A 27,817-nucleotide genomic window follows, 5' to 3' on the forward strand; every position below is an offset into this window, starting at 1 on the left:
GCTCCACTTCTAATCCAGCTTCCTGCTAAGGTGCCTGGGAAAGCAGTGGAATATGGACCAAGTCCTTGGGCTTCCGCACCCATGTGGGAGACCCACAGAAGTTCCTGGTTCCTAGCTTTGGCCTGACCTGGCCCTAGTCGTTGCAGCCACTAGGGGAGTGAGCCAATGAATGGAAGATCTTTCTGTGTCTCCTTCTCTCTCTGTAGCTCTGCTTTTCAAATAAACAAATAAATCTTGCAAAAAAAATCCAACAAAACAAAAAAACCAACCAAACTATGGGGCTGTTACTATGGTAGAGTAGGTTAAGTTGTTGCCTGCAATACCGGTAACCCTTTTTGGATGCCAGTGTGAGTCCCAGATACTCCACTTCTGAACCAGTTCCCTGCTAATGCTTCTGGGAAAGCAGCAGAGAATGGCCCAAATACCTGGGCCCCTGCCACCCAGTAGGAGATAGGGATGGAGTTCCAAACTCCTGGCTCTGGCCTGGCCTGGTCCTGGGCATTGTAGCCAACTGAGGGAGTGAAGCTCTTTCTTTCTCCATTGTCTCTCCTTTCCCCTTTCTGTTAACTCTGCCTTTCAAATAAATAAAATAAAAATCTTTTTTTAAAAAGTTAACATTTAGGAATTGGCGCTGTGGCACAGCAGGTTAACGCCCTGGCCTGAAGCACCGGCATCCCATATGGGCTCCGGTTCGAGTACTGGCTGATCCACTTTTGATCCAGCTATCTGCTGTGGCCTGGGAAAGCAGTAGAAGATGGCCTAAGTCCTTGGGCCCCTGCACCCTCGTGGGAGACCTAGAAGAAGCTCCTGGCTCCTGGCTTCAGATCAGTGCAGCTCCAGCCGTTATGGCCAAATGGGGTATGAACCATCGGATGGAAGACCTCTCTTTCTCTCTCTCTGCCTTTCCTTCTCTCTCTGTATAACTCTGACTTTCAAATAAAAGAAATAAATCTTTAAAAAATTTTAAAAAGTTAACATTTAATATTGTTTCTTGTGTTTTTCTTTGTTGTGAATACAGTGCAAACTCCATGAGAGCAGGGACCTGTCTGCCTATCACTGTACGTGTGACACCCAGAACAGTACCTGGTCTGGTAGACTCACAAAATATCCTTGTGGACAAACGTCAGACCCATTGTGTGAGGTGCCTGGACTACTGTCGCTGCTCCAAAGTGAGCATGACTTTATTCCCACCTTCCAAGAGCCAAATGCGTATGGATTTGTGAGGAATACAAAACACTGTCTGGTAACATAAAGCTGATAAACTTGTCAAAAGAGTAAACATGTTTCTGGTACTGACTAAAAGGATATAACCTGTTTGTCCTTGGGATGAGGGGATGAATTAACTGAAAATGTGGATTTGCATGCTACATGGAAATGGTGGTGTTATCAGAGAAGACAATTACGTTGTTTTTTACAATGGCCTCTGCCTTCCTTACAGATACACCGCTTGTACTTACTTGGTGAAATCTTTCTGGCAGGTCAGGAGTTCCAAGAGGAAAAGTATATATGGCGGATGAAAGCAATGGGGCTGTCCAAGGGACTCTGCACAGTACTGAATTATCCTCAGGACTTCAAGGATGCCCTGGGCTTGCGCTTTCTTCAAGGCAAGAACCTGCACAACACTGGAGACAGAGCACAAGTCAGGAACATGCACAGAACTCCTGAGCCGGGACAGAGCGCAAACAGACCCTCCAGCCCAGTTCTCACGCCATATTCACAAAAACGAAACACCACTGCGAGGGATCGGCAGCCGCACACAGGGAGAGCACTCACAGTCATCACTCCACACGCATTCTGTCAGCTCACACCAGTCGTCCCTAAGTCCAGCAACCCATTTTAAAGAATTAATTCATAAAAAGCAATTTTGATATCCTTACTTCCCCACAGAAATAGCTTAATTATTAGGACAGGGAATTCTAACTTAAAACATTCAATACTAGGGCCAGAGCTGTTAGCGGGTAAAGCCGCCGCCTGTAGTGCTGGCATCCCATGATAGCTGCCGGCTGGAGTCCCAGCTGCCCCACTTCCTATCAAGCTCTCTGCTATGGCCTGGGAAAGCAGTAGAAGATGGCCCAGGTCCTTGGGCCCCTGCCACCCACATGGGAGACCCAGATGAAGCTCCTAGTTCCTCACTTCAGCCTGACCCAGCCCAGCCGCTGCAGCCATCTAGGGAGTAAATCATCAGATGGAAGACCTCTCTCTGTCTCTCCCTCTCTGTAACTCTGACTTTCAAAGAAATGAATCTTTTAAAAAAAAAGAAGTAACACTTCCAGAGAAGTATTTGCCCATGGACAAGCGATTCTACCAGAAAATATCAAATCCCAAATTTCTCCTAGGGTTAGAATAAGAAAAATATGCAAGCAGCAGCTACCAAAAGAAGGACTTCCTTTAAAACAAAAAAAACTTATGGCACATTATTGAGATATACTTGCATATAGTATAATGTCTAAATATTATAATGTATAAATATACACGTTATACATACATACTTTATATGTTAAGTATATTTTTAACATATAATGTATAAAATTTCCCTTTAAAGGGATATAAATCACCCGTTTTTTTTTTTTTTTTTCTTGAATATTTTAAAACAAGACTTGATTCAGCTAATATCTGCTTGTTTCAGCAGGAGCATTAAGCCTGTGCACAGCCTGGTCTCCAGGCTTGAGAGGAGCTGGGCCAGTGATGACGGGCTCACCTCTCCTGCGAGAGGGACTGGTCTTTGATGAAGTCCATGACGTCCTTCAGGACAGGGTACTTCTCCTTCACAGTGGGCACAGGTCTGGCCTCCTCCATGGATCGAAAGGAGAGCAGCCGGAGTCGCCCTCGGGTGAAGGGAGGCCGCCGGGTGGGTGTGGACGGTGATGAGGGCTCCTCGGCTGCGGCACAGGACCCTTCTGCAGCGGGAGGGCCGCTGCCAGGTGACAGCCTGGCCTGGACATCCACGCCAGGACTCCGCTCTCCGGCAGTGGCGGGTGCCGCTTCAGTGGGAGATGCTGAGGCTTGGAAATGCTCTTCCACCACAGAGCTGGTCCGCGGGCGCTTATCAAGGGGCTGGAGATGGTCCGGTTCATCCACAGCCACTTGTTTGTCACTGCTGTCTTTAGAATGTATGCCGGTAGGCAAAAATTTTAGTAACAGAAGACTCTTCTGAACACACTCTTTTGCTAAATGCGCAAAACAAGAACAACAATGGGAAAAAAGTCAAAACTAAATGTATGGCCTACTTCTCGAGAGAAAATAATCTAAGCTTCATAATTTAGGACAATAAATAGTTCTGCTATTACAGTAATATATGTTTATATCTATTGACAGAGCAAATCAAATCTTATCTCATATAAATCAATATCTCATCAGGAATACCAGGACATTTTTGGGAAAGTTTTAATGTGGACATTTCCCAACATCAAGACAGAGAATAGTACAAGGAGCCAACTGTGATAATTATCAAGTCATGGCCAATCTTGTTTCACTCCCCACCAACACCCCACTTCCTGAATAATTTCCATGAAGGAATCATATTATTTCATCTGTAAAAACTTTAGTATATCTCTCTAAATAGAAATAAGGGTTTTATAAAACAATATAAACTATGGTATCATTTTAAAAAATTAAGGATAATTTTAATTTTACTGAGTATTCAGGGTGAGCACATTTTAAAAACATAAGATTGGGGCCAGCGCTGTGGCACAGTGGATTAACACCCTGGCCTGAAGTCCCAGCATCCCATATGGGCGCTGGTTCAAGACCTAGCTGCTCCACTTCGAATCCAGCTCTCTGCTATGGCCTGAGAAAGCAGCAGAAGATGGCCCAAGTCCTTGGGCCCCTGCACCTGCATGGAAGACCCAAAAGAAGCTTCTGGCTCCTGGCTTTGGATCAGCGCAGCTCCAGCCATTGCGGCCAATTGGGGCATGAACCAGTGGAAGGAAGACCTCCCCCCCCCCCCCCGCCTCTTCTCTCTCTGTGTAACTCTGACTTTTAAATAAATAAATAAGAATCTTAAAAAAAAAAAACATAACAAGATATAGCTCAAAAAGCACCTGATGGGAGCAGAATTTGGCACAGCATCCCAAATCAAAGTGCTTCAGTGAAGCCTCATGTCAACCCCCTACTCCAGCTTCCTGCTAACGCACACCCTGGGAGGTAGCAAATGATGGCTCAAGTACTTGGGTTCTGCCACCCAAGTGAGGAGACCTGGGTAGAATTCCAAGTTCCTAGCTTCAATCTGGCCCAGCCCCAGCTGTTGAGGCATTTGGGGAGTAAAATATTGAATACTTCTCTCTCTCTCTCTGCCACATTCTGTCTCTCAAATAAATAAAATAATTTCTTTAAAAAAACACACAAGCCGGCGCCGCGGCTCACTAGGCTAATCCTCCACCTAGCAGCGCCGGCACACCAGGTTCTAGTCCCGGTCGGTGTGCCGGATTCTGTCCCGGTTGCCCCTCTTGCAGGCCAGCTCTCTGCTGTGGCCAGGGAGTACAGTGGAGGATGGCCCAAGTGCTTGGGCCCTGCACCCCATGGGAGACCAGGAGAGGCACCCGGCTCCTGCCTTCGGATCAGCGCGGTGCACCGGCCGCAGCACGCCGGCCGTGGCGGCCACTGGAGGGTGAACCAACGGCAAAGGAAGACTTTCTCTCTGTCTCTCTCTCTCACTGTCCACTCTGCCTGTCAACAAAACAAAACAAAAAACAAAAACACACACAAAACAACCTGATACCTCCTAAGAGAAGTAGTTAGAAAAACGCCTCATTTGGAGTGTGTTACTCCTTTCTGACATCTTCTCTGTGATAAGACTTTGGAAACTATACTTGGCACCTGTATTACGTTCTCTAGATCAACACAACCTCAACCAAAGTATCCAAAAGGCAAGTTGCTGGTCCTGCAATGGAAACGAAGGGCTGGCGGGACAGGGGACACGGGCACACTCACCCAGGATCTCGGGGTTTGCTTCAGCCGCTTCTGAGCCACGTTGTTCTTCTGTCTCATTGCCCAGGCTCATCAGAGACTTCTGCTTCATTTCTAACTGAGGGGAGGATTTGAGCCACATGATTATGCTGTCCTGACAGGGCTACAAGGGCAGTCACAGCGAACCACTTCAAAAGTGCACAGCACTGAGGTCATGGAGTGCTTTACAGCTATGGCCCAGCAGCTGAGGACACAGGACTGAGCTACTGATTGTCCTGGAACAGGCTCTGCAGCTGTCTAATCGTGCAAAATTACCTTCTTTTCAACTAAGTGTTACTTGGGAGGGTTTCATACCTATGACTTGATTATTTAAATAATCCCAGAACACTGATGCCGGGGTCCTTCAGCCAAAGCCCACCTACTACACATAAAGAAGCTGAGGTCTAGGGAAGGAAGAGGGCTTGCGCGGGTCACACACCTAGCTTGCTATGGAGTTGGGTCACAATTTCATCTCTACTCTACCTGAATGAGCGGACACCTCTAAGTGATGCTGAGACTTCCAGGCAGAGAACAGTGCTCTCAGGAACAGCTCAGGCAATGGGCACGGCGATGCTGACAGCTCAGACAGGAGGCAACATGGGACCCCGTAGGGGCCAAGGTTCTGGGGAGAACGTGGGCATCTTACCCAGCTGTTTGTCCAATGCTAACCCAGAAGCTCAACCTACAATGTGCCTTGTCAGCTGGCAGCCCCTTTGACTTGAACTGTCTGTGGTAGCTGATGTTACTGGAAACACTTTTTCTTTAAGCCACTACTTTTGCTTGGATATCTCTGTTGACACATTCCTCAGATGTTCCTCCTACCATGCTGAAGATATGGCTTTCAGTCTCTTTTGAGAAGTCCTCTCTTCATTTTGGTCTCTATGGAACCTGTACACATTGGCACCAAGTATGCTCTATTCACCACAGAGCCTGTCCAAGGCTGGCTGTTCCTAGATAAACTCATACATATCTTTTAACTACAGGCTTTGAACTTATCTTTATCTGTGCCTTGATATGTCTATTAAGTATCAGCCATTTAGATTCTTCCATTTATTAAATTCCTCATTTAGCTGTCTCAGATAACCTAGACACCCGCACATTCAACATGTCCAAGACTGAACTCACTTCCTCACTCCTAAATCCAAGACCACTTATCCTGATCAGTGTTTCTACCACCTAAAAGTCACTCACCAGGGGCCTGGGGACTAAGTCCCTCCTTCCTGTTAACCACTCAATGATCAAAGATAACAACCACAAAACTGATTCCTCATCTCCTAAACTGCAGAAGCCACCCCATCTAACTATTGTCATTACTTCTACTTCCAGTTTCATTATCCATCCTCTAATCAGTCAAAGGTTTTTGCCCCCAATTACTATACAATATTTGAGACACATGTAAATATATAAAGAACAATACTAACATATAGGTATCCATCTCCATGCCTTAGAAAGAAACACAGTTCTCCTGAACTTGGTGTTTACCATCCCCGTGCATAATTCTGCTACAGATTTGTATGTGTAACATATAGACCTGTTCTGTGCTTAAGCTTTACACAGCACCATACTTATGCATTCTCCCACAAGGTACTTTCCTTTTGCTCATCAGGTTTGTGGGTCATTCATGCTGATGACACATGTAGCTCTATTTCACTGTGACACAGCTATAGTATATTAGCATTGTATATTATTATAATTTCTTATCCATTTTCCCACTAACCAACATTTGGCTCCTAAATGTTACTGTTGTTGCAAGCAATGCTGCAGAATCATTTTTCTCAAACGCACACAGGAGAGGCCTCTTTTCCACCTACAACTGTCAGTTGCTGCCTGGTGGCAAGGCAGTGTTTCTCCCCACCAATCTAAGGAGTTCCACAGAGGGCTCAATTGAACCCTGTTCACTCTGAATATTTGTAGCACTCACCAAATGACTATCTCAAGGGTTCTAAATAATTTTACATCTATTCATGTCACTAAACTTCAGTTCTTAAAAAAAAAACTCTGAAGTTATATTCTTGAGAACAGAGCTACTTACCTTAATTACATGATATCATGGTGGGAAAACCCAGAACATATCAAAATGACATGCAAAGGAAAATCTTACCATCCATATTCGAATCCCATCGGCCAAAGAATACACCTGTGCAAATTCTTCACTCAGAGTTGTCTTGCCCCCGCTGTTTACTGGGGAAAGAAGGAGAGAGGAGGAGATAGCATTCAGTTAACACAACTCAACCCTGCCACAATAGGCACAAAGTGTCACCCATTTCTAAAGTTCAGAAAAGTCCTCCTGACACTCAGATATCAGGGGTGGTTAAAAAAAAAAAAAAAAGGCCTAAAGAAAAATCATCAGTTAAGCCACTAAAAACTTTATGGGCTCTGCTACTTCAAACTAAATTATTTCAGACTAATAGTTTCTGAAATGAAAATTATACTTAAAAGAGCAAAATATTTTTTAAAAGTTTAAAGAAGTATTAAAAGTGAGTAAAATATTATCAACACAGAGAAGAGCTCATGGTATAGTGAGTAAAAAAAGGCAAGTTACATATAGCACAAACAAAATGGTCCTATTTTTAAAGAGTATATGATAGGTCTGGCGCTGTGGCGTAGCAGGTAAAGCCACCACCTGCAGTGCCGGCATTCTGGGTGCTGGTTTGAGTCCTGGCTGCTCTACTTCTGATCCAGCTCTCTGCTATGGCCTGGGGAAGCAGTGGAAGATGGCCCAAGTGTTTGGGCCCCTGCACCCACGTGGGAGATCTGGAAGAAGCTCCTGGCTCCTGCTTTGGATTGGCGCAGCTCTGCCGTTGTAGCCATTTGGAGAGTGAACCAGCAGATGGAGGACCCCTCTCTCTCTGTCTGTCTCTCTGTAATTCTGACTTTCAAATAAATAAATCTTAAAAAAAAAGGAGTATATGAAAACATGGATGGATATTAAGTGTATGTGTGTGTATGTACAAATATTCTTAGGTAAAAGGCCTTGTGGATACATAGGACAATACTAAAAGAAGTGCTAAATGGTGAAACTGTAGTATTTTGTAAGTTCTTACATGAATGCGTATCATTTTTATAATCAGAACAATGAAAAACATTTTTTTAAATAAAGACTTATGAAACCTGTCTTCCCTCTTCATTCAAAATAAAATATCCTGTGGCCGGCGCCATGGCTCACTTGGTTAATCCTCCACCGGCAGCGCCAGCATCCCTTATGGGCTCTGGGTTCTAGTCCCGGCTGCTCCTCTTCCAGTCCAGCTCTCTGCTGTGGCCCGGGAGGGCAGTGAAGGATGGCCCAAGTGCTTGGGCCCTGCACCCGCGTGGGAGACCAGGAGGAAGCTCCTGGCTTTGGATGGGCGCAGCACCGGCTGTAGCGGCCATCTGGGGGGTGACCAACAGATGGAAGACCTTTCTCTCTGTCTTTTTCTCTCACTGTCTAACCCTGTCAAATAAAATAAAAAGAATTTTTTTATAAAATAAAAAAATAGGGGCCAGCGCTGTGGCGCAGCGGGTTAATGCCCTGGCTTGAAGCACTAGCATCCCATATGGGCGCCGGTTCTACTCCCGGCTGCTTCTTTTCCAACCCAGCTCTCTGCTATGGCCTGGGAAAGCAGTGGAAGATGGCCCAAGTCCTTGGACCCCTGCACACGTGGGAGACCCGGAAGAGGCTCCTGGCTCCTGGCTTCGGATTGGCACAGCTCTGGCTGTTGTGGCCATCTGGGAAGTGAAACATCAAACGGAAGACCTCTCTCTCTGCCTCTCCTCTCTCTGTGTAATTCTGACTTTCAAATAAATCTTTAAAAAAATTTTTTTTAATTAAAAAAATAAAATATCCTGGGGCTGGCACTGTGATACCACCTCTGTGCCAGCATTCCATATGAGTCTTGCCTGCTCCACTTCTGACTCAGCTCCTTGTTAATGTGCCTGAGAAGGCAGCAGAAGATGGCCCAAGTAGTTGGGAGCCTGCCATGGGAGACCCTGCTGGAGTTGCACGCTCCTGGCTTCAGCCTGGCCTGTCTCCGGCTGCTGTGGCTGTTTGGAGATTGAACCAGTAGATGAAAGGTCTCTTTTTCTGTCTCTCCCTCTCTCTGTTACTCTGCCTTTCAAATAAATAAAATAGATCTTTAAAAAAAAAACCATAAACTTCCTAGAAGAGTGTGACACTCTCTGACACATCGAAGTATAACTCAGTAAATATTTTCCAAAACCTAGAATGTGCTGGGCTCTGTAACAGGCACCAGTGTCCCCGCTCCCATGCAGCTTACACTCTGGCTGAAAAACTACTTCCTGCACAGGTTGGAAATACTCCAATGTTTGGATAAAGGTGAGTAAATCAGCTAGACGAAGTCTTTTCTCAATGTAGTGCAGTCTTAGAGAACGCACAAGTGGTCCTCATGTTTGTTATCTATATCATAAAGGTCGCCACAAAAAGAGCTGAGACGAACTATGCCTCCCTCGCACAAACCGTCAGGCGTTCAGGAAACGGCCAACACACAGGGAGATGTTTCTAGCTCCCCCTCTGGTTGTAGGCTTCTCCACTGCAAACAGGTGTGAGGTACGAATGTGGTCGACCTCTCCCCTAGCAGGAAGCCTTGTTTCCCAGCTTTTTACCCACAAGGCTTTTATCACTCTACTGGGAACTCCCTCAAATAACAAAGCGTGGGGCCTTCTTATTCTAATTTGATTACAAAGTGCATAAAGATTTTGCCCTTCCATAAAACCATACAGGTTACCTTCCCCACTCCATTCCTCAGCAAAGATATACTCTTCTCTTATGCCATTTGTTTCCATAAATCACTCATGCCTCAGTGTAGCTTCCTTTATTTGAGTACATTTTTAAAGGAGATAGTAAGATTTGAGGGAGTAATAGCGATTTTAGTAATCAGGAAATAAATACTCCACAACATGAACTCTACAGGACTGAGTACAATGGGTGGCAATGATAACAATATCAATAATAATAATAATAATAACACGGTTGGCAATTACCCCCTCTGATGGAAGGAGTATCTGTCCTCACTTATTTATCCACATTGTATAAGGAACACATCCCTTGCCAAAGTGCTGGGGGAAAGCCCCACCTCATCTGTAAGTAGGGTATGAAATGCTTTTCCCCTAAGTGAGCATGAGGGTAGATAGAGACTCTCCCTCTCTGTGGGTCCTGTGAGGTGACAGGCTATGCATGTGGTAAATACAGAGATGGTATGCCTGAGGGACAGGAGGAAAAGGAAGTGGTGAGGACAGAGCAGGCTACGGACAAAGGGCCCCTCCCAGGGCTGATGCGCCAAAGCAGCTGCATGCCTACTTCACACTCGCGTTTTCCTGTTGGGTTGTTAGCCTGTCAATAACTCATACAGCTGCAGTTTTAATTGGAAACTCTTAGAATGTGAGAGCCAACCACCTCTAAATCAGTTGTGTAAGATAAGGTCATAGGCACAGGAGATTGTCTGATTAATCTGAAGCTGCACAACTCGAGTTTTGAGCTGGGATTATAATCCAATCTAAATTTTCTTTCCAATAAATTTCTTGGCAGTTTCCTGTGAGAACTCTAGATAAAGACAAACCAGCTGCTGATTCTTGATTCTGAAACTCAACATTACTTGCCACAAGTTACACTCTGTTAACTATAAATAGCCATGAGTTGTTTGACTCTTGGCAAAGTATGACTAACAAGATGAAGTTTATAGTTGCAGAAATGTGTTTATATTTTAAATTTTCACTAAAAACAGGCTTCCTTAAAACTTAGCAATTAGCCTTCAGATCAAAAATATTCCCTGTAATATAAGTTACCATATTTTTGCAGCTTCTCATATAAATCTGGAGTGCGATACACCAGAGCAGCAAAGGTGGCGTTCACAGCTTGATCAATAGTGGAACCAGCAACTATATCTGTCTTTGGGGCCTGTTTTCTACATGCCTGTGTGAATCCTTTGAAAAGTTCTGAATATGGCCCACAGAAGTTCTGAGCAGGCTCTGACTGGGCAAAATCAAGGAGAAAACGGCGACAGGGATCATCAGGGATGTTCTTAACCTGGGAACCAAAACAAACAAACATCACATTTAATACATTCATTCAAAAAATAAAACTTACTGAGCCTCTACTAGGCAAAAGCAGAAGTATAAAACATGGTACATACTCTTGGAAAATTTAAATTTATTTTAGGGAGACCAGACAGAAAAATGGGTTTTAAAAAATTCAACATAAATAAAACATTAAAAGCATTAAAATTAGTACTACCATCAAGCAAATGATTACCCAGTGCCAAATGCCTAGAAGGAACACTGGGTACTGAAAATTCAACAGAGAGAGGTCCTGGCAGGTCAAAGTAATTCCAAAAAGCCTCCCTGGAAGATATGGGCTCTGGGCTGGACCCTGAGCCAGGGACAGGTGTGGCCCAAGGAACATAACCCTTAGCGGAGGTGGAGAGTCAGTGGGGAGACTGACCTGGCCTGGAGTCTCAGCGGGGGAGTGGTGGGAACTAGAGTCAGATAAGGAAGGTGAAAGGAGGCTGCAGGGAGCCTTGACTGCACACTGAGGACATTACACTTCACCCTGTGGGCAACAGGGAGCCATTAATGGTGCTTGGCAGTGGAATGACAAGATAACGCAGCGATTTTACAAAACTTGGTAGGTACCAATGCAATAATGCAGGTGCAAGATGAGGGCCTTGATAACGATGGAGACAGCAGAAAGGACAGAGATAAGCATCCCCAGGAAGAACCCCAAGGGTTTGCAGCTGACCAGACAGAAAGGGTGAGAACAGGGTGGGGATAAAGGGATGCTGGAGAACAGGGGCTTGAGGCCTGCGGGAATAACGAGACAGTAACAGAAGCAAGTGGTCTGGTTTCACACTTAGGAGTTAACTGACCAGGCCGCTGACAGGGAAATACCCCGTTGGAAGATGAAGATAGAGAATCGGAGCCTTGGCAAAGAACTGGGGCTGGAAACTAATACTTAGGCACTATTCCCACAGATGTGCAAGTAAAGAAAGTAGAGAGGCTGGAGTCCCGGGGGTTGTGGGAAAGGGGAGGCAAGCCTGAATGAACCTACCCTTTAGAGAAAGAAGAATAAAAAACGGTAATAAACACAGCAGCAGGGGCAGCTGGATACAAGAAAAGACAGTAGGCTGTCACAGAATCAGAGGAGAGAGGGCCCAAAGGAGCCATACTTAACAGCAAGGTATAGGAGAACACAAGTCGAGGAAAAGCCACTGGATCTGGCAACTAACTACTGAACCACTAGGGTTGTGGGAGAAGGGGAGATCATGGGGAGGAGAGAGATGAATGGAGAAACAGTAGGACAGAAATAGAGGAGAGACAGAAATTCAGAGCGTGCAAACTTGTTTGGTCTTATACACAGAAATAATGTGCTAAATCTAGGGAAAACAAAAGGCACAGCACAGATCATGTACTCTAGAGCCCACAGGTATTAGAAGAGACTTATTTGTGTCCTGACTCCAGCAAGGGATGTTGACAATCTTTCACAACAAATGAACCAGGGATAGCTTCTGCCCTCAAGGACCCAACAACTTAACAGGGGTGATAAGAAATAAACACAAATGTTTACAATTTGAACAGTTACTACTCCAAATAAAAAAATAATGGAAGAGCAAGTACCTCCTTACGATCGTGGTGTGGGTGAGTGGGCCAGTTCGCTTCTAATTCCAACTCTGGACAAATCTGATGCCGGAAGACAGGTTTCCACAAGGATGAGTTTAGAACTAAGGCCATTTTTGCCTGGGTTACTGCCATGTTATGTCCTAGCTCTGGAAAGAGAAGGCTTATGAGACATCTATTTCCCTTAGTACACTGAGGAACCAACAAAGAAAAGGTTAAAAAAAAAAAAAGTTGGTCATTAAAATTTAGAGGAAATTCACCTACATCTACCAGAATGTAACTGTGACACTTCAGAGTACCCTGGTAAGTCCTGAGATGCTGCTGCTGTGTGGAATTTCAGCTACAAGGTGCTTGTGAAACAACTAACCTGTTGAGTAAGCTAAAAACAGAATGTGAACCACGGCTAGGATGCAAGAGGAGGACACTGAGGTCACCTGCACTCACAATTTGTCAACTTATTTGGCAAAACAGAATCGATAACCACCACAGATGTGTCCATAAATAAACAGAGACAAAAGACTAGGGGGAAATAATCAACAATGTTAGTAATAGTTATCTCTGAGTGCTGGGGTTAAGAATGATACTACTTTTCTTTGGTATTAACCAATAGTAATTTTTCTTTTACAATAGGAAGTACTCAAAGATACAGAAATAAAATATACTAGAAAGCTTTATTCTCGAATTCTTATTACTTGGAAGAACTTAATTGTTAAAGTGAACAAGTCACTTTCAGACAAAATTCATATTCACATATCTACACATTTATATAACTATTCACATATTTAAAAGATATATAATTCATTTTATATTTTTGCTTCTTGTTGACTCTATGTAAATCTACTCATAAAAATAACGATCATGGGGTCTGTGCTGTGGTGTAGTGGATAAAGCTGCTGCCTGCAGCACCAGCATCTCGTATGGGCGCTGGTTCAAGTTCCAGCTGCTCCACTTCCAATCCAGCTCCCTGCTAATGTGCCTGGGAAAGCAGGGGAAGATGGCCCACATGCTTGGGCCCTTGCACCCACATGCAAGGCTCAGAAGAAGCTACTGGCTCCTGGCTTTGGATCAGCCCAGCTCTGGCCGTTGGGGCCATCTGGAGAGCAAACAAGCAGATGGAAGACCTCTCTCTCTGTAACTCTGCCTCTCAAATAAAATAAATTTTTAAAAAAACTGAACCTTAAAATATAATAATAATGACCATGCTGCTAAAGACCAGCCCCCACCCCTGGTGGGTCCTCCACAGAGCAGGGGAACTCAGCAAACCCTTTGTGAGGTGTTCTCAAGTCCGAGTCAAGAAGCTTCATGCCAATGGTGTCAGGCTCGGTTTCAAGGAAACCAAAAGGAGATATTATCAATTCCTTGCTCTGCCATCATGTGGAGATGTCTGCACGAGAAGGGAAGGAACAGGGGCATGGACTTACGATGCACAGATCTGAGTGCCATGCACTGGGAAGCCAGGCGTCCCATCAGTCGGGAGACAAGGAGCTGTAAGTCCAGCCCCCAGGACACAGCAACATCAGGCAGGCCGTAAGCAGTGACAGTGAATTTGTAGCCCCACTCGTTGTTACTGCTGTCAGAGTGAAAGAGGAACTGCAGCCGAGGACCAGCCTTAAAAGTCACTTTCTAGAGACAAACACAAGTCGTGTGATCAGACAGATTTCAGGAAGCAGCATTTCCATAAGAAGCACCCTTGTTGTGACTCAAAACATCTCAGATTTAAAATTGGGCCAAAACTACCAGGGGCAGCAGAAAAGGGTGACAAACAGAAAATTCCCAACAGCACCTTGTGCGGCAGCAGTGGTTAGAAAGTTACTGCTCAGTTTTCTAAATCCTGGATGATCAGCCACGACCTACTCAGCCAGTGACAGCAGAGAGCAAGTCAACAGTCTGCGGCAGCACCAGCCCTGCACTCCAGGAGCTCAAGCAGACCTAACCGTGAGGTGGACTCCTGGCTTTCCCTGCCGTGGTCTGGGCCTCTGGTGTGCCCACCGGGCCTTTCTTGCTAAGGATGACAGCTCCTAGTATACTCTGGACGGCACTGATACAGACCTGTGGGTGGCAAACTTTTCCTATAAGGAGTCAATGTCTTGGATTTTGTGGGCCATAAGGTCTCTGCTGCAACTATCCAACTCTGCCATTGCAGGAGTGCAGCAGCTATTAAGAAATGCATAAGCAAATGGGAATGGCTAGGTGCCAAAACCTTTGATTTACAAGACAGGGCAGACTCTGACATAAACCCACTTTTTACAGAAAGTCTAGTGAAAATGCCTCTTTCCCTTCACCCTTCGAAGATCATACTTCTCCTGCCCCTGCAAACTGACAGAGCGAGAGGAACTGGTGCAAATGTCGGCATTCCACCCCTATCTGGGAATACTACTCACCTTGGGCCACTTCTCAGTGCCAACTTTGGTGTCATAGCGTGTTTTCCCACCTCTAGCATCAGTAAACTCCAAATAATCATACCTGTGAAGGCACAATCTCTATTACTTTCCTTCTCTCATTTAGGATCCACCATTGCTTGGGGAAAAAGAATGTGTCTTACCTTTTTTCAGTTTCACATCTCTCATCAAATTCCACCTCAAAATAGGTCGCTCCTGGGCTCACAAAGACAGATACTTCATGGCAGTTGTTTTCATAGTTGTGGGCAGATTCCTTAGTCCAGGTATGCAGCACCACGGGCTGCTCCTGCTGCCAGGTCTCCACATCCAGCTGGGCAAACAAATGAGTCAGGAAGCGGCTCACATCACTCACACCCAGCTACTTCTGGCAGACAGCTCCTCTCTCAGTGCTCCAAGCAATGGGCTTGCACAGCCCTACAGGCTAAAAGGCATACATGCTGCCCCTTCGACACAGACAGATCAACATACCTCTCTCATTCTCCTGTGCTCACGTGCACTTTTATTACACTGTAGGGACTCTAGGGCCAGCTACTATCTTTTGACATCTATGACAGACTTTTGTTTTATAAGTCATTCCTAACATGAATCTCTAGTGGAAAAAGTGCTGAATTAGGAGTTTAAAGACTTCATATTCCTACCTGGGACCTTGGCAAATATAAGGCCACTTTTCTTTTTTTTTTTTTTTAAGATTTTATTTTTTTATTTACTTAAAAGCCAAAGTTACAGAGAGAGAGGAAGAGACAGAGAGAAGGCCTCCATCCGTTGGCTCACTCCCCAAATGGCTGCAACGGTTAGGGCAGGGCCAGGCTGAAGCCAAGAGCCAGGAGCTTCTTTTGGGTCTTCCACTTGGGTCAGGAAGCCAAGCACTTGGCCATCTCCTACTGCTTTCCCAGGCACATTAGCAGGGATCTGGATTGGAAGCAGAGCAGCGAGGACTCCAACTGGTACCCACATGGGATATCAGTACTACAGGTGGCAGCCTAACCCACTGCACCACAATACTGGCCCCTAGTCTTTTGTTTTTTGTTTACCTATTAAATATATATGCTCTTTCCATTGCTATAGGGCTGTTTTGAAACTCAAACAAGATAGAGAAAAAACTTCTGTGTACTGTAAAATTCAGTAAGGGGGAAAATTCCTTTAAATACCAACCTTCTAACTTGGTTTCAACATACATTTTTTTTTTCTGGACTTCAATCTGGTTATTCACTTACATGCTTTTTAAGTACCTTCATATGCTATCAAATGATGAGATTATCTACATATAGCTTCTTCTCTGTGTCTCTGCTTTTTAAACTAGTTATTTTTGTCTTTTAATTTTAAAATATTTCAAAGTACAAGGAAAAATTCAATGAGCCCTCTGTGTCTCCTTTCTAATGACAAGCAGACCAAATCAAGTTGGACTGGCCTTTTCCTTGTTGGGAAACCACTGATGAAAGAAAGAGGCTCTTCCAGCGGCAGCCTGAGGGAGGACACACAGCCACCCCCGGCCGCCCCGAGTTACCTTATTCAGTCCTCCTCCAGAGTCACTGCAGAGCTTCTTCAGCAGCTCCGTCAGGGTGCTGAACTCTCTCAAGAGTGTGCAGTGTGAAATGTCTAATGGGCACAAGTCCAGCAGGAAGATGACCTACAGGAAGATGAACAAAGCCCTTGGCATCTGGCTGGGGTGCACTCCCGCCCCTGGCCCCACTCATTACAAATAGCCACCCCTTTTCTTACCAGTTGACGAGCTGCCATGGAAAACACCGAATTACATAATTTTTCGACTATGGTTTTTCCACTATACTGCGACAAGAGGGATTCCAAAATTGCTCTCATGCTTGCCAGAAACTGACCCACATCTACCAAGACATAAAGAAAACAATGCATCTCATATAGGGTAGAACATTACTTATCAGTTACCACCAAGGGCAAAGCTGGGCAGGGCCAGAGGGGTAAGGACTCCATAGCAGAAACACCAGGGGACAGTCAGGCATCACACAGTGTTCTCCTCTGGTAGAGAAAAGCAGCACTGCTCTCAGGAGTTTGCTTACAAAGTGAGTGATCTGCTGTCTTTGCTACTTTTCAATGAAGTGGAGATACTACTTTGATGAGTGAAGCCATCAACCTCTCCATTTTTTTTAGTTTCACAATGGGCCCAAGCATTAGGGGCACAAATGCAATGGGCCAAGCTCTAGGTGGCAGGACCTATAACAGAAGTATATTTTTCTTTTCTTTTCTTTTTTTTTGGACAGGCAGAGTGGACAGTGAGAGAGAGATACAGAGAGAAAAGTCTTCCTTTGCTGTTGGTTCACCCTCCAATGGCCGCCGTGGTCGGCGCACCACGCTGATCCGAAGGCAGGAGCCAGGTGCTTCTCCTCGTCTCCCATGGGGTGCAGGGCCTAAGCACTTGGGCCATCCTCCACTGCACTCCCTGGCCACAGCAGAGAGCTGTCCTTGAAGAGGGGCAACCGGGACAGAATCCGGTGCCCTGACCGGGACTAGAACCCGGTGTGCCGGCGCCGAAAGGCGGAGGATTAGCCTAGTGAGCCGCAGCGCCGGCCCAGAAGTATATTTTTCATAGCTGCTGGGACCAAGTGTTTCAGAAATGAATTTTCCATATACAATTTTACAGAACCTACTAGGTTTCTACAATTTACTTTGGGTGTACAAGTCATAAATCTCAGTATTCTCCATAATTAGCAAAGGTCACAGCAGTGCTCACAAACCTTATTTAAAAATTCAGGACTTTTTTTGTACAATTTGAGCAAAACAGGAATGATATAAACAGACTTTCCTGAAGAGTGAGATACCATCCAAGGCTGCTGTATGATCATAGAGGTGAGGCCTAAGCTATAAAATGATCTGACTCTACAAGAAAAAATACTTAGGTACACTATCAGATTCAGACATGAAACTTCAGGAAAAAGACATGCGATGAGGGCAGACATTCCATGCAGTGATTGAGATGTCCATGTCCTATATCAGAGTGCCTGGGTCTGATACCCTGTTCTGGATCCTGACTCCAGCTTCTGGCTAATATAGATGCTGGGATGCTGCTGAGACGGCTCAAGTGGGTTCCTGCCACCTTTGTGGGAGGCCTGGCTTGAGTTCATGGCTCTTAGCTTTGGTCGGGCCCAGTCCCATCCATTGTGGGCATCAGCAGATGGGAGTACTCTCTCTCTCCTTTTACTCTTCTCTGTAACTGTCTCTTTTTCTCTGCTATTCTGCCACTTAAATAATTTGTTAAAAGATATAAAATTCTTTTTTTAAAAAAAAGATTTATTTATCTATTTGAAGGCAGAGTTAGAGAAGCAGAGGCAGATAGAGGTCTTCCATCCGCTGGTTAATCCACGGATGGCTGCAACGGCCAGAGCTGCGCCGATCCAAAGTCAAGAGCCAGGAGCTTCCTTTGGGTCTCCCATGCAGGTGCAGGGACCCAAGGACTTAGGCCATCCTCTACTGCTTTCGCAGGCCATAGCAGAGAGCTGGATCAGAAGTGGAGCAGTTGGAACTTGAACCAGCACCCATATGAGATGCCAGCACTGCAGGCGGCAGCTTTACCTGCTACTCCATAGCGCCAGCCCCAAAAGATATAAAATTCTATGTTAACATAAAAATAAGCAATCATCTGCATTATAATAAAGAAAATCATATGCACACTTGGTGCTTCAGTTAACAATCAAGACAGTATACACAGAGTTGAACCCCAAGCACCTATCTGTCTTCGTGGAGTTTGAAGTGACACTCACATTTTTCAATGAGGTCTGCGGCAAGATCTTTGGCTGCAGAATCGGTGCTCTTCAGCTGCAGGTAGCACCAGGAGAGCAGGCTGCCTTGGACAGACCAGAACAGGGAGAAGAGCACCGAGCCAGCCTCCCCTTGGGCCCCATGAAGCATCACCAGCTCACACTGCAAGAGAGAGACAAACACAAAGTGTTCATGGCAAGGTCATCCACAGGGCACAGCCAGGGCCCTCTCACTGGGAGCAGCTGTCACCGGCAAAACAAATTACTAAAGACAGGGGACTGGTCAAGGGAAAGCTTTCAACCTACACGTGACCCATAAGGACGGTGCTGGGAAACTCCTCTCCCAGCCTGCAGCCTCCCAGACCTTCACGAACGGTCACTGCTCCACAGGACATCTCCGTATGCCACCTCAGGAGCCCTGCCCCACTGCTTGCCTCTTTCTTTGCTCACATCTTCAAATCTCTTCTCTTTCTGGCTCCTTCCCAACCCTCCAATCAAATCTCTCTCCACTTTGAAGGACAATCCTTCATCCCTCTCTAGCTCTCCAATGTTAGCTTTTTTTTTCCTCAGGATTTCTTTGATATGCATATCACCTGACCTCTAGTGATAAACTCAAGATATACTCAAGAACTAGATAGTATATTTTCCCATAAGCCCAATTGGGAGATTAACCATACCAAACTGAACCAACCTAACCATCCCTCCAAAATGCAATGGAGAAATATATGGTGGCATGTTCATGAATTGTGTACCCAAGATAAACTACAGCACACACACCAACATGGATGGCTCACAAAAACACTGTGGAGTGAAAAAAACAAGTCACAAAAGGCTGTCCACCATATGATTCCACTGAAGGTCAAAACCAGCGCAAGCAGACCTACTGTGGAGGAATGGTCAGAAAGAAAAAGCAGTAGATGATGAACGCAAGGAAGTTAGAGGACCGGGCCTTAAGGACCCTGATAATGTCTAAGTCTATTTCTTTAAGTCACTCACCCATACTCCTTTGGGTGTGTACCTCATCAAAGTCACCTGCTCTGGTTTTGCTTTTCCTCACCCTCCCATTCCACCCCCTCTAGTGACACCACGCCCCAAAGGTGTTAGTTCACTGGAGCACACAGCCTCTACACTTCGCCTCCGGGGTTCTGTGAACCACCACCCACAGAAACTCTCTCCTCCCTCGACTTCTGTCTTCAGAATTTCTTTCGGCCACTCTTTCCTATTCCCCTGGTTGCCTCTTCTCTGTACATCTCTTGTGATACCTACAGGTGATATGATGCCACCCACAGCTGTGGCTCCAACTGTCACCTGTTTGTTACTGATTACAGTCTCCACACCTAAGTCCAAACACCCGTGAACTCAAGCTCTTCAAAGTCTATCCATTACCTTTCTCCCTCCCTTTCCGGTCACTGCCCTTTAGCCGCTCCCTCCACCTGGAATATCTTTTCTTCTCTGCTTAAACCACCACCTTCTCCGCAAAGCCTCTGGCCTGCCCTAGTCCCATCCCACTGACAAGGGAGGCACATTCCGTGCATGCTGCAGCGCACTGAGCCTGCTGCTCCAAAGCCACAGCGCACGGCCAGGGCCATCTAACAACAGTGCTGGCCTGCACCGCAAGTCAGCCTCTCTTGCATCCCCCACAGCTAGCAGGGTCTGGCCGAAGTAGGTGCTCACTGGATACTTACGGAATGAACAGGCTTATGAGAAAAACTTCAGACTAGGTACATTTCTGACTAAGCTTAAATTTTTTCCCTAATCTAACTCTACCCCTCTAGTTAATATAACTACAGATGTTCTTACTGAAAGATAATTCAAGGTAATAATTCAAGGCTGCAATAATCCCTGGCCCAGAAGGCTCAATGACATAATTAATTCCTTTGTATCACAAGGGAAAAAAGGACAAACATTCGATCTCCAAATGGTAAATGATGATGATAATTCTCTTGAACAAATGCTAGCTCATTTCCCCATACAAATCTTACAGCAAGTATGACCTAGTGGAAAGAAGACAAAACCCAGCCACAAGGCCTGGGTTTCTCTCCCAGCTCTAGCACCTACCAGGTCACATGGGAGACAAAACTGACACCTATAAAAACCAGGTGAGATCTCTATGTCTCTCCCTCTCTCTCTGTAACTCTGCCTTTCAAATAAATAAATCTTAAATAAACAAAGTAGCAGGAGTTCTAAATAGTGGTCAGCCTCAGAGTGACCTTGGCCAATGACAACCTACTCAGACTACAAGCTCTCTTGGGCCCATGGAAGTGAACTGGAGGTAAGTGCTGACTGGCCTATCCCTCTAGGGAGCTGGGAGTAAAGAAATCACCACTCTAACAGCACCTTGGAAACAGAAAAGCACAATCAAAAATGTAAGCAATTTAAAGATACCAAGTTCAGCCACAAGATACAAGATAAGGTATCTTGAAGCCTACCTCATGAAATACCTCAAGGGTGTGGTCTGGAATGTTTCACCCAAAGCTTTCTTACACTCTCTGGTTCCCACACTTCATACAAAGAGGAGACTGCACCTGCCCCTAGTGCACAGCTTCTACCACTTCAGAGTCTCCTGTGGTATGTGGTGAAAGTACAGATTCTTCAACCCCTACTCCGAGATCCTGAGTCAGTAGCTTGGGGCGGGGCCCAGAAACCCCATGTAACTCTGATCCAGGCGGAGCATGCACTGCACTTTAATGTTAAAAAAAAAAAAAAAAAGGCAAAGTTAAAAAAATTATCTTTAGGACAGGAAAAGGAGAAGTAGATTTTCAGATTTGACTGGTCTGTGAATCTGCTATGTGATTTTTGTTTTAAAGTCAAAGTGATTCTCCACAAAACACACACCGTACATCGACAACTATGAGCCGGCTTTGACTGGCACTACAAGGAAACTTGGCACAAATTCTTTCCTCTTCTTCACAGCAAGTCTCAGTACATCCATGTTTTTGTCCCTGGCCGACCACCCAGGGACAGAGAGGGGGCCCCCACCTGTCTGCAGGGGCCGACAGGGATATCTGTGCCTGTTGCTGACGGGCAACAGCAGGCACATTCGTAATGTAAAGAAGGGCGCATGGGAGGTGCAGGGCCTGCCAGATCACGTTCTCCTAAAAGCACGGGTGCGGAAAGCAGGGAGGCAGCAAGGCGGTACCTCTCGGGCAGCCACAGAGAGAAGCGTGTTCATGACTGCTAGGACTTCGCTGATGTTCATGTCGGCCAGCTCACTCTTCTCAGGTAACAGCAGGAGGCCACCTGGATCCTTATCACTGTGAGGACACAAATGAGTCATGACATCTGGCTCCAGGAAGGGGATTTTCACACTTTCTGCTTTAAAAGTGCCAAAAAAGAATCTAGGAAGATTTCACTGTCCATTCTATGAGGTGGGGGATTTGGGAGTCAGGAAGAGGCTGTGGTCCCAGCTGGGACTGTCACTGCCTGTCCACATGTAAGGGTAGACTCATCAATCACCACAAGCACTGATATGAAATGCACCTGATCTCATGACTGCTAACTTGACACTCCAGGCTAATGATTCCCTGTGTCTTCAAACGGTCTTCCCCTAGCAGCCCCAGGCTCTCCTCTCATCCCATTGCTCAATTCTGAACGTGTTTATACAGACAGTCCTCCAGGCCTGGCATCCGCATCAGTGAAGTGCTGCTCAGGCTATTAGCCACCTCCCTCCTTCAAGAGGCTGTTCTTGGAGCCAGCACTTGGATTAGCACTGGGCGCTGGTTCAATTCCCGGTTGCTCTGCTTGTAATCCAGCTCCCTGCTAATGCACCTGGGAAAGCAGTGGAAGAGGCACTCATGTGGGAGACCCAGATGAAGCTCTTGGTTCCTGGCTTCAACCTGTCCCAGCCCCAGCCGTGCGGCCATTTGGAGAGTGAAACAGTGGATGGAAGAGGTCTCTCTCTCCCTCTTTGTGTCTCCCCCGTCTCTCTCCCTCTCTCTATGTAACTCTTTTTTTTTTTCTTTCTTTTGACAGGCAGAGTTAGACAATGAGAGAGAGAGAGAAAGGTCTTCCTTCCATTGGTTCACCCCCCAGATGGCCGCTATGGCCGGCACGCTGAGCCAATCCGAAGCCAGGAGCCAGGTGCTTCCTCCTGGTCTCCCAAGCGGGTGCAGGGCCCAAGGACTTCAGCCATCTTCCACTGCCTTCCCCAGACCATAGCAGAGAGCTGGACTGGAAGAAGAGCAACCGGGACAGAACCGGCACCCCAAACGGGACTAGAACCAGAGTACTGGTGCCGCAGGTGGAGGATTAGCCTAGTGAGACACAGCACTGGCCTGTAACTCTTTCAAATGAATAAATCTCTTAAAAAAAAAAAAAAAAAGTCTATTCTTCCAGTAACACAGCCTGCAGGCCCATTAGCTTCTTTGGTAAGTATCTCTAAGTCTTCCCCTCCTGGCTCATTTCCTTCTGGAGATTACCATTAAGTCTTCTGCAATTGTTTTAAATGTAGTTGGGTTTGCAGACTTGAGTACAGGAAATCACTTAGAAACTGACACGTTCAAAGAGATTCTCAATGGGTTCAACTAACTTGTCTTACAATCACTGGGACTTGGATTAAGCTCTTGGCAAGAGTATTATTCTACCACCATTCACTCTTGTGAATGCCTAGTATCAACTCCAGAAACCCGGCTTGCTAGCTGAGTCAGGGGACGGGCTACTCTAAAAGCACGAGAGGGAAGGCAGAGCTAAAGAAGACCAATTGCAGGGAATTACAGACTTACCTAAAATACGTGCACAGTGAACGGAAAGTGAGCTGCAGGGACTGCTTGTGCTCCTGCTCGGTGACATTCTTCTAGAAAACCAGAAACTACATTCAGAAATCTATTTTATGGCATTCTAAAGACCCAGAGCACCAGGAAACACACCACCCATGGTTCCCAAATATGAGGAAAGCCAGGGCAGAAGGCAACCTCACAACATCCAAATAACAAAGCCAAGAAAGAACAAAACTGACCACCCACACAGATGGTGGCAGCTTGACTTTGGTCCACTGTCAAAGTTAACATCTGCAAGCTTTCCTTCAGGAAATCCTGACGCAAACGTTTACGAAGAGGACCTCCAAAAGATGTGTAGTTTTCATCCCTGGGCATACCAACTTGCAAGCAAAAGGCAGGAACAGTGTCCATCCCTTGTGAGCTATTTTTAAATAGGATTGAAGCTCTTTCTCTATTCTGTAGTTTTACAGTTCATGTGACCGAGTATTACATCTGACAGGACTACTGAGTGACTTTGGGGGTTATATTGGTTTCTAAATTCACTAAGTGTATTAGAACATATTGCCACGCAAGATACCAAGGAGAGTTTCCAGGGGATTGAAGACCCAAGACTCTGCCTGGCACGGGACAGTGGGGGAGATCAGATGTGGTCACAGTCACAGTACTCATCATTACCTGGAGAAGCACTGAGACTGAAGATGAGTTCAGCAGCGCCGTCAACTCTTCAGCATGAGAAGGGAAAAAAGAACCTTCCCCACTACTGTCAGAAGGGCCGGGCAAAGGGAAAGATCAATGGCTCTGCTAACAGACACTAGTGTCATTCATGCAGGAGGTCAGACGTCCTCTCTCTACTTCTCTGTGTGGGGCACATGCGGCACAAAAGGTCTATTTTCTACCTGGGCTGGCACTGTGGCACAGTGGGTTAAGTCACTGCCTGCAGTGATAGCATCCCATATGGGAGCAGGTTTGAGTCCTGGCTACTTCACTTCTGATCCAGCTCCCTGCTAATGTGCCTGAGAAAGCAGCAGAACCTGTCCCAAGTCCTTGGACCCTTGTGCCCATGAAGACCCAGAAGAAGCTCCTGGTTTCAGACTGGCCCAGTCAGCCATTGTGGCCATCTGGGGAGTCAATCAGCAGATGGAAGACCTCTCTCTCTCTCTCTCTGTAACTGCCTTTCAAATAAATAAAAATAAGTCTTTGAGAAAAAAATGCTCCTAGTAAAGCAGTGGAACATAGCCTAGGCCACTATAGTCCAGTGGCTCAGGCTGGCTAGTGCTGTCAAAGGTTGCAACTAAAAGATGTGAAAAGGGATGCCCAAGTTGATACACAAGCTTTACATACAGCTGAAATACAAAGACACTGCTCCTCTCTGAAATCTTCATCAACTACTTAGCCTCAGGATGATTCTCCTCTATAAGCCTAGTGCGCAGGGGTCAACATTCCTCAGCGGCAGGTACTCCAACTAGAGTGTGGCCCTTTGGCATAGGAGACAATTCTACGCTTCTTTTGTTCCTTTAGGCCTTTTTGCATACAGAGCTTTTTCATGTTTTCTAATTGGTTGTTTATGTATATAGAAAAATGTTTCCAGTTTTCTCAAATTATTTTTTACTAATTCTGTTAGTTGTCTCCACAGACAATAGAAAGCAATTTGCAATCAGATCTTCTGCATATAATTATTTGTCTTATTCTTTCCAATTGTCAATTACAGCTTTTCCTTGTCCTCCCACCCTGGTGAGGCCCTCCAATTCATCAAACAGAGGAAGTGACAGTAAATACCCTTGATTTGCTCCCCACGTTGAAAGGGACACACCTAGCGATCCATAATCAAGTGTGTTTATTAAGGCTTTGACAGTTAAGACTGTTCCTTTCTATTTTCCAGTCTGCTTTCTTGTACACTCTTATCTACTTTATCTCCTTAGATGGCTTATGTTTTCCTGCAATTTATCATCGTTGTAAGACAGGAATCTCCAAAGTTCCCTAATCTAGATAGTATGTTATGATCTAGAAAGATAATTTTTTTAAAAGATTTATTTATTTATTTGAAAGACAGAGTTACAGAAAGGTAGAGGCAGAGAGAGAGAAGTCTTCCATCCACTGGAATACTCTCCAAAGGCCACAATGGCTAGAGCTGAGCTGATTCAAAGCCAGGAGCCAGGAGGTTCTTTTAGGTCTCCCACATGGGTGCAGGGGCCCAAGCACTTGGGCCATCTTCCACTGCTTTCCCAGGCCACAGCAGAAAGCTGGATTGGAAGTGGAGCAGCCGGAACCAGAACTGGAACCCATATGGGATGCCAGCACTGCAGGCACTGCACTGGCTTTACCGGTTGCTCCACAGCGCCAGCCTCCGAAAGATAAATTTTTGTTGTTCTACATTAACATATTTGTAATGTGTCATACTCATTTTCATATAGAAATGCTTCCTTCATAATTTAAAACCTGGGAGCCAGTGTTGTGGTACAGTAGGTGAAGACGCCACCTGCAATGCCAGTATCCCATATGGGCACTGGTTTCTGTCCCAGCTGCTCCACTTCTGATGCAGCTCTCTGCTAATGCATTTGGAAAGGCAGCGGAAGATAGCCCAAGTGCTTGAGTCCCTGCCACCCACGTGGGAGATCCAGATGAAGCCTTAGCCTGGCCCAGCTCTGGCTTTTGCAGTCATTTGGGGAGTGAACCAGCAGATGGAAGATATCTCTCTCTGTCTCTCCCTCTCTCTTGTAACTCCACCTTTCATACAAATAACCTTTAAAAAAAATGGATCTTATGTACATGACATTACATTTGGTAACATGATGCTTTTATATACTGGGAGAATTTCTCACCCCTTTTACTACATGTCTGAAAGACACAAAGAAGGAAGGGGAAGTAGGAAGATGGGAAGTTTACAATTTGGTTTAATTAAATCTACTTTTGTATGCATTTTAAATTTTGCAACAATACAAAAGAGAAAATGTAGTAAGAAGCAAATTGCAATGATAGACTGTAGTGTCACTTTGTGAGGCGTCAGGTTGTAAAACAGATTATCTGTCATTCCCACGTTGAGCACACTGCCACAGCCTTCAATAGTGTGTCCCACAAAAACTTTGCATACAGTATTAATGGGAAACTGAAACATACTCAGAGAAAACAAAGACTATAAACTGCATCCCAACAGACGTCACAGATGTCAGGAATGGAAATAACACCTTCAGTGAATCATTACCATCATGGCGAAGAGATGGTTCCGCCGAGTCTGTCGATCAGGAAAGAAGACAGCAGCCCCATTGAGTAGAGTGTTTCTCACTTCCTGTTTCAATATCTCCATGGGCACAGAGTCTCCAGCTGCCCTATCTACCACTGACAGAATTGAATAGTAGAGTCAATATAATATAGTCCATGTACTCACTCACAATATATGTCAGCTAGGACTAGTCTATAAACCCACTATACTCTATTCTGTAGTTAAGACAATAGCAAAGAAATACTTTGCTATAAGTTAGGCAGTGGAGATCATTTGTTTGTTTACATTTAACTAAAATATGCACTGCGGAGCCAATGCTGTGACATAGTGGGTGAAGCTGCCACCTGTGGCACTGGCATCCATATGGCCACTGGTTCAAGTCCTGTGGACTCCACTTCCTGTCCAACTTCCTTCTGGTGTGCCTGGGAAGGCTGTAGAAGATAGGCAAAGTAGTTGGGTCCCTGCACTCCCATGGGAGATCCAGAGGAAGCTCCTGGCTCCTGGCTTTGGATCAGCTCAGGCCCAGCCATTGTGGCCATTTGGGGAGCGAACCAGCGGATGGAAGATCTCTTCCTCTCTCCCTATGACTGTGCCTTTCAAATAAATAAATAAATATTTTTTAAAAAACACCAAAAGCAAAAAAACCATGCACTGTATGTACCAGGTTTTATTTCATTGTTTCCCCATCCTTTTGAAATACAACTTAGCAAGGCCTTAAAAATAACTTCAAATAGGCATATGTGTTTCATTCTCAATTTATCATTATAAGCTCCTCCCTAAATCTATCAGCCTTATTCTACTCAGATGAAGCTAAGTATTTTCAGTATAACACAGCCATAATCTGAAACCAAGAGGCAAAGGTCAGTTGATGAAGGAATAAATCTTGAACTACAAATAATACAAAAGAACATCAGAGAAAGCACTCCTCTCCCAGAGCAGCAATCCCCTTATGGCTCGCATGACCGCAGGAACCCCCACAGGGCCGCATTCAAGGAAAGCTCCAAACCCTACCATTGCACAGGTGTGTGTAGAGTGCCTTGGCAGCAGCTGCGCCCGCAGGGCTCTGGGCGGGAGGCTTCCCCTCCTCTGCGGCAGCTAGCACATCTCTCTGCAGCACGGGGAAGCAGCTCTGCAGCAGCTGCAGAAGCAGGGTCTGGGCACAGATGCATTCTTCCCTCGGGCTGCAGAAAGACAAGAATGTCTAAGGGA

The 27,817-nt window shown here is 45.5% G+C and overlaps 1 protein-coding gene across 7 annotated transcripts in view; it reads right to left on the reverse strand.

Moving 5' to 3' along the window:
* ZZEF1 (zinc finger ZZ-type and EF-hand domain containing 1) overlaps positions 1–27,817 on the reverse strand; it is a 131,446-nt gene that overhangs the window by 55,292 nt on the left and 48,337 nt on the right. For 4 of the 7 annotated variants that reach the window (XM_070061244.2, XM_070061241.2, XM_070061243.2 and 1 more), the window contains exons 15-30: positions 27,620–27,789; positions 26,591–26,724; positions 23,398–23,468; positions 21,816–21,930; positions 18,680–18,839; positions 16,668–16,789; positions 16,453–16,575; positions 15,092–15,258; positions 14,931–15,012; positions 13,971–14,172; positions 12,550–12,698; positions 10,723–10,963; positions 7,046–7,125; positions 4,930–5,023; positions 2,699–3,167; positions 1,458–1,622 (exon numbers count right to left, since the gene is read on the reverse strand). In XM_070061244.2, the coding sequence (XP_069917345.2) occupies positions 1,458–1,622; positions 2,699–3,167; positions 4,930–5,023; positions 7,046–7,125; positions 10,723–10,963; positions 12,550–12,698; positions 13,971–14,172; positions 14,931–15,012; positions 15,092–15,258; positions 16,453–16,575; positions 16,668–16,789; positions 18,680–18,839; positions 21,816–21,930; positions 23,398–23,468; positions 26,591–26,724; positions 27,620–27,789 (2,544 nt within the window). Of the gene's footprint in view, positions 1–1,457; positions 1,623–2,698; positions 3,168–4,929; positions 5,024–7,045; positions 7,126–10,722; positions 10,964–12,549; positions 12,699–13,970; positions 14,173–14,930; positions 15,013–15,091; positions 15,259–16,452; positions 16,576–16,667; positions 16,790–18,679; positions 18,840–21,815; positions 21,931–23,397; positions 23,469–26,590; positions 26,725–27,619; positions 27,790–27,817 lie in introns of those variants that run through there. The other 3 variants (XM_070061242.2, XM_070061240.2, XM_089318234.1) reach the window with 2 other exon arrangements.

Source organism: Oryctolagus cuniculus, chromosome 17, assembly GCF_051225735.1.
Source record: "Oryctolagus cuniculus isolate XC-2025 breed Fujian yellow rabbit chromosome 17, ASM5122573v1, whole genome shotgun sequence".
NCBI classification, from domain to species: Eukaryota; Metazoa; Chordata; class Mammalia; order Lagomorpha; family Leporidae; genus Oryctolagus; species Oryctolagus cuniculus.